Source organism: Pteropus medius, unplaced genomic scaffold, assembly GCF_902729225.1.
Source record: "Pteropus medius unplaced genomic scaffold, Ma_sr-lr_union100, whole genome shotgun sequence".
NCBI lineage: Eukaryota > Metazoa > Chordata > Mammalia > Chiroptera > Pteropodidae > Pteropus > Pteropus medius.
The window spans coordinates 3,375,242-3,389,253 of NW_024345479.1; the positions used below are offsets into that span (position 1 = coordinate 3,375,242).

A 14,012-nucleotide genomic window follows, 5' to 3' on the forward strand; every position below is an offset into this window, starting at 1 on the left:
ATCAATCTTTGGGTGATTCATTAAAAAAAAAAATGAATTGAGGCCATCTTGCTTGGCTCATAGAATGGTATTAAATCTGAATCACTGTTACCCATATCAAACTTAGCCCTGTGACTGATAAGGCTACCTCTCTCTTTTAGTAACAGTTTTATTGAGGTATAACTCACATACCATACAATTCATTTATTTAAAGCATACAGTTGAGTGGTTTTTAGTATATTCACAGAATTGTGCAACCATCACCAGAATCAAATTTAGAACATTTTTATCACCCCAAAAAGAAAGTACCCATGAGCAGTCACTTCCCTTTGCCTCTCAACCTTTCAGCCCTAAACAGCCACAAATCTACTTTTAGTCTTTTTAGATTTGCCTATTCTGGACATTTCTTATAAATATGTGGCCTTTTGTTTCTATTTTCTTTCACTCAGTATAAGGTTTTCAAGGTGTATCCGTATTGTAGCATATACCAGCACTTCATTTCTTTTGTTGTCAAATAATATTTTGTTGTACACCACATTTGATCTTTTTCATCAATTGGTGAACATTTGGGTTGTTTCCATTTTTTGGCTATTATTAATAATGCTGCTATGAACATTTGCATATAAGTTTTTGTATGGACATAAGTTTTTATTTCTCTTGCATGTATACCTAGGCCTGGGGTTGCTGGATCATATCAAGAACTCTATATTTAATCTTTTGAGGAACTGTCAGGCTGCTTTCCAAAGCAGCTGTACCATTTTACAGTCCTACTATCAAGCAATGTATGAGTATTCCAATTTCTCTACATTTTCCCCTACACTTACTATTATCTGTCTTTTTGATTATAGTCATCCTAGTGGGTGTGAAGTGGTATCTCATTGTGGTTTGCATTTCCTGATGGGTAATGCTGTTGAGCATCTTTTCATGTGCTTATTCAGGCTACCTCTCTGACTGGCTGACTTTTCTTTTGGGATGGGGATGTGATGTGGTTGGAAGTTGATCTGCTTAGCTCTTTCCCTAAAGTGTCAATTAAGTTTCCTGAAGTATCAGTCAAATAAGCAGTGTCTTCTCACTCCTAGTAAGGAGTAAATTGAAGCCTTAATTTAATCCACATACCTGTTTTCACCTTATTTCTGTAAAATGTAACAACAAAGAATTTTATTGGAAATCTTAGTTGGGATTGTCACCTATCTTTGGGTGGGGGACAGAACTTTCATCCATGTAACTTTAACACTAAAATCTTAGCAGTTTGCTCAGTCTTCAAATTTTTCATGATTGAGACTTATACATAGAAAGCAATATGGTCACACAAAGTTGAGAATGAAGCGTGTCTGAGAATTTGGTGGAAAAACCTCTTCACTTTTATGGTAGCTCTATTTCTCTTATAAAGTTTTCTGAATTCATATAGGATGCGTAAGGATTGTTTTTAAGGACCATATTTAACTTATGTCACTTAGCCTTAAATAGGTTAGTTTAAAAGGAGAGTCGTGTGGTAGGAACTTACTGAATTAAGAATATTTAGTTTAAGTGAGATTTTGCTGTTGAAAATGTTAATTTGCTGCAGTCTAGATTTGGTCTTTATCAATTCAGTCAGATTTATTCTATTTTTTTTTTTCCATTCCAGAAATACATGCTACAGGATTTAACTATCAGAATGAAGATGAAAAAGTCACCTTGTCTTTTCCTAGTACTCTCCAACCAGGTAAGAGATGTAGCTTTTGTAAAATCCTGTGATGAATAGTGACATCTTCCAAAAAAATTTATTATGTGTTCTTTTCCCCCTCATTTTTTTAAGCAGATTAAAGTCAGGCAATCAGGGGGAAAAAAAATAAGAGGAAAAAAAACATAGACCAAAAACTAATGGTCTTTTTACACTAGAACATAACGCACTGTTTTTCACCTTTTCAATTTAGTTTTTAAAAATATATTTACCTAGCTCCGTCTTTTACTAATTGAATCCAAGTCTAAGATGAATGTCCCGCAGATGATTTTAATGTACAGCTGGAGACTAGATAGATGTTATAGAGGGCATCAAAGGAAAGATTTGTTGATGTTACATTATTAGGTATAAAAGCAAGAAGAAAATAGAAGACTTTCCAAGCTTAATATAGAAGAAATTATATACAAATCAATTGGTAAAGCACCTAAGACTTTGATTAATGAACTATTGAAAAGCAACAGATAATTCATGTGAAATAAAATGCAGATGACTAATAAACATGTGAAAAAAGTCAGCCTTCCTAGTAATGAGAAATACCGAAACAACAGTTACTGACATACCAGTTTTTGCCTGTCATGTAAGTTGAAATTTAAAAAAAAGATTCTTGATGATATGACTGCCTTGATGTTATTGGTGAAAGTGTAAATCCATGTAATTTATTTAGAAGCAGTCTGTATCAAGAGACTAAACATGTTCATGTCTTTTGACTCAGCAATTCTGGTAAGAAGAATATATCTTATAGTAAAATCATAAATACAGGAAATGTTTTATGCCTAGAAATATCTATTGAGACATTATTTAAGGCAGTAAAAAATTGGAATTAATACGTTTTTCCAACACAAAGGGAATAAGCTAATTATAACGTATCTGTATGGTGGAATATATGTGGTAATTAAAAGTGAGGTGTGTGAATTCTTAACACTATAAAGTGCTTATTATAAAATTAAAAAGCAGGATACAAAATTACACACACAGGATGATGAATCATACCTCTAAAATGGTAGAAATAAAATGATATGTCTGATGACATAATTGATGATTTTTATTCTTATAACTTTTTCTGGTTTCTGTAATTTTTATACTTAGAATATATAACTTTAATATAAAAATTAAAAAAAATTTAAGTTGGAGTTTTGTCTTTTATTTCAGGGCTCTTAACCACCTTGCGTTTTGCTTTTTTCTAGCTAGGATTTTTTTGTGTGATATTATTATAATAATAATGTTTTGCCATGAACATGTATTTAAAATACCTAAGGATATAACATAAAAATTGAGATTACCTCTCTCAGACTTCTACTTCCACTGTCTGGTGAATCTTTTCAGAAATAGTCTATTTATATGTAAGTATATGTGTACATTTTAACCCACAAATGGGATTACAAACCTCAGTGGCTTACAACAAATATTTTTTGCTTACGTAATGCCCTGTGAGGACTGGTAATCATCTGTAGTCATATGGCCAACTTTACTGAGCTCCACTCAGCTCACAAGTCTCATTCTAGAACCTATAGCAGCATGCTGTTCTCTCACATGGCAGCAGGCAGAAGTTCAGGGATGGGGACAGAGCCAAACTACAAAGACACATGTAAAGTTTCTACATGGATGGTGGTGTACTTGATGTCCATTCACATTTAATTTGCCAAAGCAAATAGCATGGCCAAGCCCAAATTTCTGGGATAATAATTCCTAGACATTTGATAAAACTTCTAATATGAAAGATAGAACAGAAAGCAAAACAATACGTATAATTGAAGTATAGGAACTGGGAAGAAGCAAAAGCAAATGAAAAGAAAGTCTCAAACCCAAAATGAATTAATATCCTTAGAGATATTTTTAATATTCTACTAATTAAACAAGGACAGGACAGAATATCATCAAACAGAAAGAATTAGAGCAAGAAAACTTTTGGAAATTACAATAAAATAGAAATAAAAAAAAAAATCCAGTAGAAGTTTTAGAAGATGAAATAGAGGATACTTCCAAACAGTAGGAAGAGTTGAGGACTTAGCAAACCCAACGTTCATCTAGCAAAAGGACAGAGAAAATGGGAAGAGGAAATTATTAAAGACACAAAACAAGAAAATTTGTTTGAACTAATGGGGCAGGAGCCTTTAGTTTGAAAAGGTACAACATTGAGAGGGACTAAATCAATAAATGTAAAAAGTCCTACACCAAAGCAGATTTTAGAACTTTTTGGGATAAAGTGAGGCTCTCAACCAGATTCTCCCTGAGGTGAGGGCACTGGGAGGAAGGGGGAAGGCTAACAGATTAGCCAAACTGAATTTAAAGAGGGTAAAATAAAGGTATTTTCATATTTGCAAGGGCAGGGAAGATTTAATTCTTTATAAAAAATATAGGAATGGGAGATGTGATTTAGCTAAAACTTCACTTTTTCAGTAGTAAGAAGAAAATTTATAAAATTGAACAGTGAAGAAATAGCTGTATAAGCAAAGTATTTAAAAATGGCAGAGTTGCTACTGGGGGCCGTTTGGGGAGTAGGGTGACAGTGAGCAGGGGCCCGCAGCTTATATATGTAAACCTGTAGTAGTATATGAATTTGAGTTTTATACTATGAACTATTACTTTGATAGAAATAAAATAAAATCTTTAAAAAATTTTAAATCCGTATTATCACAGACTGTGTTCACACTGTGAAAAGATTAAATTTAGTAGCAAAGGAGAAACAAAAAAAATCCCTTGTATATTTAAAAATATTATATCTGAAAATTAATGAGTCAAATAGGACTTGTTATGGAAATTAGAAAAATTTTAGAACTGAGTAATGAAATTACTACATATCAAAGCATGTGGGGTGCAGGAAAACATTACTCAGAGGATATTTAGGTAAGAAAGACAAAATTAATGAGCTAAGCATCAAGATCAAAATTAGACAAAAAGAACAGATAACTTGAAAGTAGAAGAGAAAAATAAAGATTTAAGAACAGAAATTAATGAAATGTGAAGAAGAGAGGAGCAATAATATTTAAAAACTGGTTTTTAAAATAGTCCAAGAAAATACCCAAACCTAACATGTATAAAAAATAAAAAGATAGCATTGATTCAGTTGTTCAGCATTAGGAAATATGACAACACTATTTATTAAATCAAAAAACTTAAAGATACTGTATTTATCAAAAGAAACCAGAATGTTTTGTTAGAATTCATCAGGTAAGGATAGACAGAAACTCTTGAGAAGGGGGATATGTATGTCTCTGGCGGGGTTAATATACGTGTATATATATATAATATGTGCATGTATCTAGTAAATGCTTAATCTTTGCTGGATACTGTTCTGTGTACCTCACAAATACTAATTTATTTAAATCCTTTTTGAGATAAATATCCCCACTTTGTAGATAAAGAAACTAAGGCACAAAGATAGCTTAATTAACTAACTTGCCCAAGGTCAGCAGCTGGTAAGTGACAGAGCCTAGATTTGAACTCAAGCAGTATATATAATACATGGACATGGTTTGAAATTCAAGTGATATTATATATAGTGAAAATTTGTCGTTATATCCCTGTCTTCAACTCTCAGCTCCACCCTTCAGAAGCAACTAGTTTCCTATATATCTTTTCAAAACTATACCATGCTTTTGTAAGCATTTGTGTATATTCTATTTAAAACAGAAGTTAGAATGCCACACATAATGTTCTGCACCCTTCTTTTCCCCTTATTTATATATGTAAGCAGTTATTTATTATCAGTATATGAGAGCTGTATCATTCTTGGCAAGTATTATTAACAGCAGACTTGGTAAATTGTGAAGTCATTTCTAATAAAAGGAACTGGTCAGGGAAAATTATGATCTTTAGTATACTATAATTCGACAGTTTTGGAGATTTTTAGCCAATATAACAATATAGATAACTGATACAAATTAGAATTTAAAAGTATCTTATTTATAGATGTGACTATATTTAATTATTAAATATTTATAAATATCTGTTTGAAAATCATTGGCTTCCACATTTTCCCAAGATTCTCTGGGTCAGAGTTATCCAGTTATTCTTTGCTTTAGGAATGAAGTCTTTATTTTTTTCAAAATTTTAATAGGCTGTACAAGTGGTAATTAAGTAAATATTGAACATATATTAGGAGGATATTAGTAACCTTTGCGTTTAGCCTCATCAAACTTAACAGTCATGTCAAGTATTATTACATAGCTAAGTAAAACATTTTTTCTGAAACTGGCACCATTCTAGAATAATGGTTAAGTTACCATAATCATTGTACAACCTAAGAACCTCAGAATCAGTGGTTAAGAATCCTGTAGAGTGGCATTTATTTGGAGAAACACTAGAAGATATTAACATTTTGAAGAGTGAAAAATAGTATCATAAGAAATGGTGACACAAAGGAAAAGACCCTTTTTGTATAATGTTTCATTTTATAGCCTTTAGTAGGCTCATTAAGTTTTTATTAAAGTATTTCAAGATCTACTTCAGCTTTTACAATTATTTTGGTCTCCTAAACGTTAAACAGATAAGGTTTTTGGTGGAAGTCCCAATTTTTCAGTTGTTTAATTTATAAATGAACTCATTGTATGTTTTAAAAGGGTTACCACACCAACCAGATAAATATTGCATACATTAGATCTTGAAATATTGTATGTAATTTGAGGAAGCATTGTAAATTTTGTGTGCAAATAGGTATAAAATTAGACAATCTAGCAATTAGTTCTTTAATATGGTGTAAATTTGATAAGTGAAATTAATCAAGAAGTCCTTTTTTCTTTTTTTTCTTGCCCTGAAATTCTATGTTCATAGTAAATATTTTGTAATTAGTATTGTACAATGTGACACTAATTAAATTTGTTAACGATTTTTTTTAAAAACTTTAACTTGTGTTTTGTTTGAATTTCAGGTAATAACCCTTCCCAATACTTTGTATTTTGTTTAGTATGCCACTTTTGGAAGTGGTCACTGTCAATATCTTGTTATGGTTTGATGGCCTTGGAGATTTAAAACCGAGTAAAAGTGTAAGCAGCCTTTCTTATTTAGTTATGAGTTTTATTCCAAATAGGAAAAGTCAAAAGTAGATTTACCATGGAATATGAGTTATTTAAAAGACATTTGAACAGTTAATTTAGTGAAAACAGACTTGCCAATTCCATTTATGGAATTGTAACATAAAATTCGGTCAAGCAGTTCTCTTTAAAGGTAGTGGGTTTTTATAATCTGTTAGATATTCCTTGTAAAATTTATTAAAGTGAATTCTTTCAGATTCTTTTACTGTATTCATATTTACTGTCTCAGTAATCTATCATTCTCTTTAAAAGAAAGAAGTATGCATTGTTCCCTTCAGACAGAATGTCTGATTTTTAAAAAAATAATCACAAATGTCTATTCATTTGAGCTTCAATTGAGTGTCTAGTGTTGTTTTCCTAGATTACTTTTAAGAGTGGCACTTTCTTTTGTGATGACTTTGTTGCAAAGGTCTGAATTTTTCACTTGAAATCACTTTCAAAACCAATTGGAGGCACATAAAATCAGTTTAATTACTTCATAGATGCCCTTAGTGTTTTATCTAGAAACATTTTGCAGTTTGTCATTCACTTATTCTGTAGACTTGACTCTTTAAGACTTGGAGCTTTCCAAAGAGCACATTCAGTTTTGGAAGGTAAAGAGTTGACTTTGTGAACATCCAAGAGGATATGTCAGAAAGAGAAAGGGAGAGAACATTTTGAACAATGTCAGTGTCGTTGCTCTACAGAATTCCAAAGTAACAGTTTAAGGCATTAGGATATAAAAGTTTTGGTGTGATTAGCTAATTACTTTATAATCAAACTCTGTTTTTGATTTATTAGACTTCATGCTCCAGATCCTGTTATAAATAGGCACTTTAAAAGAACCACTTACAAAGTCAACATTTTGGGTTTTTTTTTTGTAACTTGACTCGTAAATTGTAAGATAGGATTATTATTTTGTCATGCATCTGAATTTAGTAGATGACTGCTAGATAATTACTTTTTTTCTGTTATGAAAGAAAGTGTATATACTCACAAAAACTCCCATTTTATCTTAATTGGTTTTGCTGTTGTGTGACAATAGAATGTATATTCAGGTTGAATAAATATTCATTTTTATTTGTATTTAATAATTGGTTAAATGTATTTCTTTAATATCAGATTTCAAATGATCGAAGTAGCTGTAAGAGTTTGTTTCATGCCCTTTTGCTGATCAAATTATTGGTATTCTTTATAGTTCCTTACAAAAGTATGGAACCAGTGTTCCCTTTGGATTGAGCAGATAGTATCTTGTCTTACTGATAGTTATTGGCATGAAGTCGTCTAAAAGGACTAATTTACATGATATAATTGGCAGAGAGCATGAATTTTGGACTAAACAGGCCTAAGTTTTTATCTCATTCTTGTTACTTAACTAATTGTGTGACCGTGGGCAAGTTATTTAACTTTCAGCCTCAGTTTCTTCATCTGAAAAAATAGAGACAATACCTACTTCGAAGTTTATAAATATTTTTAAAGCACCATGCACAATAGCATGTTATACATTTAATAATAAATGTGCCTTTCCTGTTTTTATCTTCATGTATTAGTGATTCGAGACTAAGTTAGTAAAGAATTTTCTAAGCAGTTACCCACTGTAAACATTATTTTAAGTTTTACTTTAGGATTAGTCTACCATGTACTTTAGTAAATATTCTCTCCATTGCCAGGAGTATTTGAGAAAGGAAGGGATGATTTAAACATTATAAATAGCGAACCGAATTAGTGTCTTTTTTTTTTTTTTGAATTAGTGTCTTAAGGACATTTTAAAAAAATAATTTATACTTAACTTTTCCACAAAAATGGTTTTCATTTATCCTCAATCACAGGTACAGGAACCTTAAAGATAGATTTTGTTGGAGAGCTGAATGACAAAATGAAAGGTTTCTATAGAAGTAAATATACTACCCCTTCTGGAGAGGTACGCTATGCTGCTGTCACACAGTTTGAGGTATGGTATTATTTTCTGAAGTATTACGATCTTAAATTAGATAGTCTGACAAAGATGTATTCTATTATTTGTGTGATTATTTGAGGCTAAGTGCCTTTGGCCATAATTCATGATTTTGGATTTTTATTTTATATTTACCCAATTATCTTTATTATAGAAGGGAGGGAATTAGGAGTGTGGGTTAGGCAATGAACATATATATCTATATATGGCAGCATTACTGTTAATTTAGTAGGAAAAGCCACAGGTGCCAATTACTAAGAGGATAATTTTAATTAAGAAAGGTACATAGTATAAAAGCAATTGGGGTACTGAAGTTTTATTACCTGTATGTATTCATGTGTGTGTGTGTGTGTGTGTGTGTGTGTGTATGTGTATTTTGATCTCTTCTTCAAGAACATCAGTTAATAATAGGTTTAGCTCTAGTGTATATCCTTCAAATGTACCTTTGATTGCTTTCATCAATTTGTCCTTTGGATATTTTAGTAACTTTTAAATCTTTATTTCGTGTCGTTTAATTTCCTCTAGTATAAATTCATTTCTGTACTGCTGCTGCTCCTAATTTAAGTTTTTCTGTGCTATTTCTTTTCTTATACTTTACTTACTTTTCAAATGTTTTATTTATTCTTTGATAGAATTTATAATTTAATTTTTTGAGAGTGCAGCCATCTAACATTCTTCCTCAGAGAAACCCTTTTGCAGAAGTATGTGCTTCCTCTACCTCTGCATATTTTGTTACTTTTCTTTATGGCACTGAATCTTGTCATTGGCTCTATTTTTTTATTTTGTTTTTTATCTAACTTTTTTCTTTTGTAACTGATATTATACTTAACCGCTAAATTTTATTTTTCTTTAACAAGTTTGCTTTGTTTTTTTATTATTTTTTTAAAGGAAGAATGAAGTCTCTTTAAGTAGGTCAAGTGGTAACAGTTTTATGTGTAGTATATGGAAATGCCATTAAATGAATGACCTGCTTAGAATTGATAGAGCATCTGTCATTATTTTCATTGATACCATTCTAGATAAAGAACGAAGTATATCACAGTTTCTGAAAATACTTTTATTTTTATTTTTGAAATAAAAGCCAGAGAGGCAACCTGTCGTATTTTCCCAGCTATCAATCCTTACAGTATACTTTTGACCTTCCTATGATCTATGTTCTGTTAACAGTATTGATGAAACCACTTGCATTAAATTTTTGAAATGTTTTATTAAAAACAAAAATATTAAAAAAAAACGAAAATAAAAATAAATGCAAAAATATAATTATAAATTATTTTAATACTATAAATTGTTAAGATCTGCAGTAGACCTCATTCCTGGATAATTGCTGATGTGGCAGTGATACTAAGCCTTGTGTTTTCTTTGTAGTCAGTGCCTAGCTTGTTGCCTGGCACTGAAAAGAAAGTAAATATTTGAACAAGTGAATGAATTATGTAAATGAATGAATAAATGACAGTTACTTCATGAAATAGCTGTTAGGTTAATTCAGTAATATTTATATATATTTTTAAGGCTACTGATGCTCGGAGGGCTTTTCCTTGCTGGGATGAGCCTGCCATCAAAGCAACTTTTGATATCTCATTGGTCGTTCCTAAAGACAGAGTAGCTTTATCAAACATGGTATGTATGTGTTCGTAAGTATAAGTTTTTATCGTAGATTGCTGATTAGATGGGATAGCATGAAACCACCTAACATAGTGTTTGATACATAATAGAAACACAAATGTGAGTTTTATTATTTCCAGTAAGCCCTCTTTTTCTTAATTGCTTATTTAGAGTTTCCCACCCCATGAAAGAGATTTCTTGTAAACTACATTAATAAATTATCTACTTCTTTTAATTTGGAAACCTAAGTGATGAGTTTAATAAATATTACCTGAAAGGAAAAATATCTGACTTTCTTATTAAATGCCAAAAGATATAGACACATAATGAAGAGTATTTAGGTTTTGGGCTGATTGTATTTTTGGAGTATGGTGTCTTCACCGATGTCATTGATCTCATTCATAAATAGATTAAGCATTCACCACTCGAAGTGTATTATCTAGGACTGCTTTAAGACATAGCGTAGCCTATAGCCTATAATATGAATCTAGAAAACTTGAAAAAGACTACTATACCTGGAAATAACTGGCTTTGCCTCCTTTATTGGTGGAGAGAATTCCATAGATAGAATGCCATTCTCTTCTCAAATATTCGTAGAGAGGAGGCTAATTTATTGAACTGAATATTCATTTACAATTTAGTATGAATTTATCAATTCTGTTCTTAAATAAGTCTTCCTAGGAGGAAAGACTAGAGAGAGCTTGAGGAAATTGAGGGCCTGAATAGGAAAAAGAGGGAGAACACCAAAGGGAAATTGGAGACTCCAAAGGTAAAGTAGAGATCTCTTCACAAATTTGCTTAGAGCCAACTTTGGCACAGAGAATGCTCTAAATCTAGAACTCTGTACCCTTTGAAATGTAGATTCCACAATTACATTTTATTTTTTATTAATAATTGTTGTCTTCTATCTTTATTTCATGTGAAAAGTATTGAGGTCTATCTTAAAACATCCTGGTGCCTGGCATATGATAGGTATTCAAGAAAAGTTGTTTCTTTTCGCTTACAAATCCTTGGTAGTTTTAACACTTTAGCCTCAAACTTCTTAGTGTGAATACGTTATTAGATTACTTCTTAATAGGAAAATCTTGAGAGCATAAAAGCACTGGATGAATTGGTATAGAGAAGTAAGCAGTGCTGGAAAGGAGGAAGGAGAGTTCACAAAGCCTACAGTTTTGGGATAGTGCTTGCTCTAAGGTATTTGATGTAAATCTGTTTAATTTTTTTTTTTTTTTTTAAGAATGTAGTTGATCGGAAACCATACCCTGATGATGAAAATGTAGTGGAAGTGAAGTTTGCCCGCACACCTGTCATGTCTACGTATCTGGTGGCATTTGTTGTGGGTGAATATGACTTTGTAGAAACAAGGTCAAAAGATGGTGTGTGTGTCCGTGTTTACACCCCTGTTGGCAAAGCAGAGCAAGGAAAATTTGCGTTAGAGGTAAATGTACTTGAAGAGGATTGTTCCAACAGTCCATAACTCCAGGTTGGGGAATTTACATTTCTGATCAATTATTAGTACAGTTATTTATCATTTAATCTGAAATTTGTCGTGCTACTTTGGTTTTATTTTTAATAGAATTTTGGAACTACCAACCTTGGTGTTGCATTAACATTTTACAAGATAATGATTAAGAAAATATTAGAGTAGAATTTATATATCCAGAGATTGGGCGGGAAAATATATAATTATATTTTTCATCTCAAGTTATAACTGGATTAAAGTTTGTCCAACCTATACAAATCTTGGGGCTAAGACAGTCTTTGGAGGTAGAGCTCCCAGGGTTGATTTCTAGTAACGTGAGATACTTTTGCTTGCAACAGGATTCCTTTGTGGATTTCTGTATGAATTACAATAAAATATATATCAGATGGTTCTTTTGTTTATACTTTTATAGGTTGCTGCTAAAACCCTGCCTTTTTATAAGGACTACTTCAATGTTCCTTATCCTCTACCTAAAATTGATCTCATTGCTATTGCAGACTTTGCAGCTGGTAAAGTAAATTTCATTTTATTGCTGAATTGTAATAGCTTTTTTTGAATTTTGTGATTTTTGAGGAAGGAAGTATGTATATATATCAATAAATGTTTATATTTATTTTATGAAGGTGCCATGGAGAACTGGGGCCTTGTTACTTATAGGTATGTTAATGATGCATTACCCTGCCTTATCTTTTCAATCACTGATTTCATAAGAGCTTCACTCCTGATCATAGTTGAGTATTTTCTGCTTTTCGATTTGCCATAAATTTTCCTACCTACCCTTACTTCCGGGCACATTTCAGAAATGCAGATGAACACCCTCGATGCTACCCTCTGAGAGTGTGAGATTTTAAAGTGAGCATCTGGCATTAGTAAGATTTTTAGGTATATTTTTGGCTCAGTTTCTCATTTCGGTGCCTTCTCTTCCTCCCAGTAGTTTCATAGTTATTCAGCTTGAAGAACTTGCCCTAATTTAATAATTTCTAGCCAAGTTTTTACATGTCTCTTGCCACAATATAAACATGTGGATTGTATAATTTTTGAAGCAGGATCTGTAAACAAGTTTTTGCCTTCTACTTTCAATTGCCTTCTTCGATGAGCTAAGTTTTAGACAACCTGCTCAGTGTTCTTTTGGATCTGTGGAATGCATCTTCTCCCCACTTGCCACTCCCTGCCTTTTCATGGAAGAACTGTCTTCTTTCTTTAGCATAATAATCCCTAATCCCTTAGACAAAGTTTTTCTAAAATTTCATGCGGCTGTCCAGTCAGCAAACTGATAGTTAAATTTGTGTCACAGCTTCATCTTCTGTTGTAGAATTCTCTTGACGTAGTTGTTAATCTTCCTGGAACTTTTTATATCCTGTATACTCTAAGGAAATGTTTTTCTGACATCTCTAAAGCCTAACTTGACCACCTTATTTACTGTTTGAATCTCCCTCCCCACTTGTGCATGCATGCTTTTATTGCAGTACTTTTATTGTTTAATTTTTTTGTTTGTTTTAACACAGGGAGACTGCATTGCTTATTGATCCAAAAAACTCCTGTTCTTCATCACGCCAGTGGGTTGCTCTGGTTGTGGGACATGAACTCGCCCATCAATGGTTTGGAAATCTTGTTACTATGGTATTTAATATTTTTAAGTGCTCAAATATATTTATCTTCATCCTGCTATATATTATTTTGGCTACGTAGTATTTCAGGTTTGCCTGGAATATTGTGCCAAAAAAATATTGAGTGATAGAAAAACTTTATTTTATGAGACTGATGCACTGCCCACTGTGCCAAGAGGGCCACTAGAAGAACATGATTTTAAAAGGTCCACATTGAAAAGAGTTTTTCAGAATCTCTGTTGATCAAGAACATGTGGACAGTCTTTATTCAACAGAAAATATTTTCTGAACTGTTCTAGAATTTGCCTGCTAGTGGGGGAAGTCATGATACTAATTTGGGTGAGAGAACAAAATTCCTCATAGGTTGAGAGATTCCACATAGTGAGATTCCAGGCTAAACGTAGTTTCCTGTGTCATATTTATTACATAGTTCACTAGCTGAAAAGTAACCTGATAAATAACACACTGATCTTTGATTAGGTTGAAATGTTTTTAGGGGTCAGTTTTTTCATTTCCTAAAATGTTAAGTTGAAATTTGGTAGAAATGAGGGCAAAAAAACTACAGAATAAGTAAATTATATCTCATTGAAATCCTTGTTTATTATAATATTTGCAGTGAATGAGCATTGTTGTCTACTCTTGACCTTTCTCTTTT

At 32.0% G+C, this 14,012-nt stretch overlaps 1 protein-coding gene across 5 annotated transcripts in view; it reads left to right on the forward strand.

Annotated features, from left to right (window-relative positions):
* The window catches only part of NPEPPS (aminopeptidase puromycin sensitive), a 64,889-nt gene that overhangs the window by 27,326 nt on the left and 23,551 nt on the right, over positions 1-14,012 (forward strand). For 4 of the 5 annotated variants that reach the window (XM_039873680.1, XM_039873679.1, XM_039873682.1 and 1 more), the window contains exons 3-9: positions 1,604-1,681; positions 8,538-8,659; positions 10,175-10,282; positions 11,505-11,705; positions 12,163-12,259; positions 12,374-12,407; positions 13,256-13,370. In XM_039873680.1, coding sequence (XP_039729614.1) covers positions 1,604-1,681; positions 8,538-8,659; positions 10,175-10,282; positions 11,505-11,705; positions 12,163-12,259; positions 12,374-12,407; positions 13,256-13,370 — 755 coding nt within the window. Of the gene's footprint in view, positions 1-1,603; positions 1,682-6,566; positions 6,682-8,537; positions 8,660-10,174; positions 10,283-11,504; positions 11,706-12,162; positions 12,260-12,373; positions 12,408-13,255; positions 13,371-14,012 lie in introns of those variants that run through there. The other variant, XM_039873683.1, reaches the window with a different exon arrangement.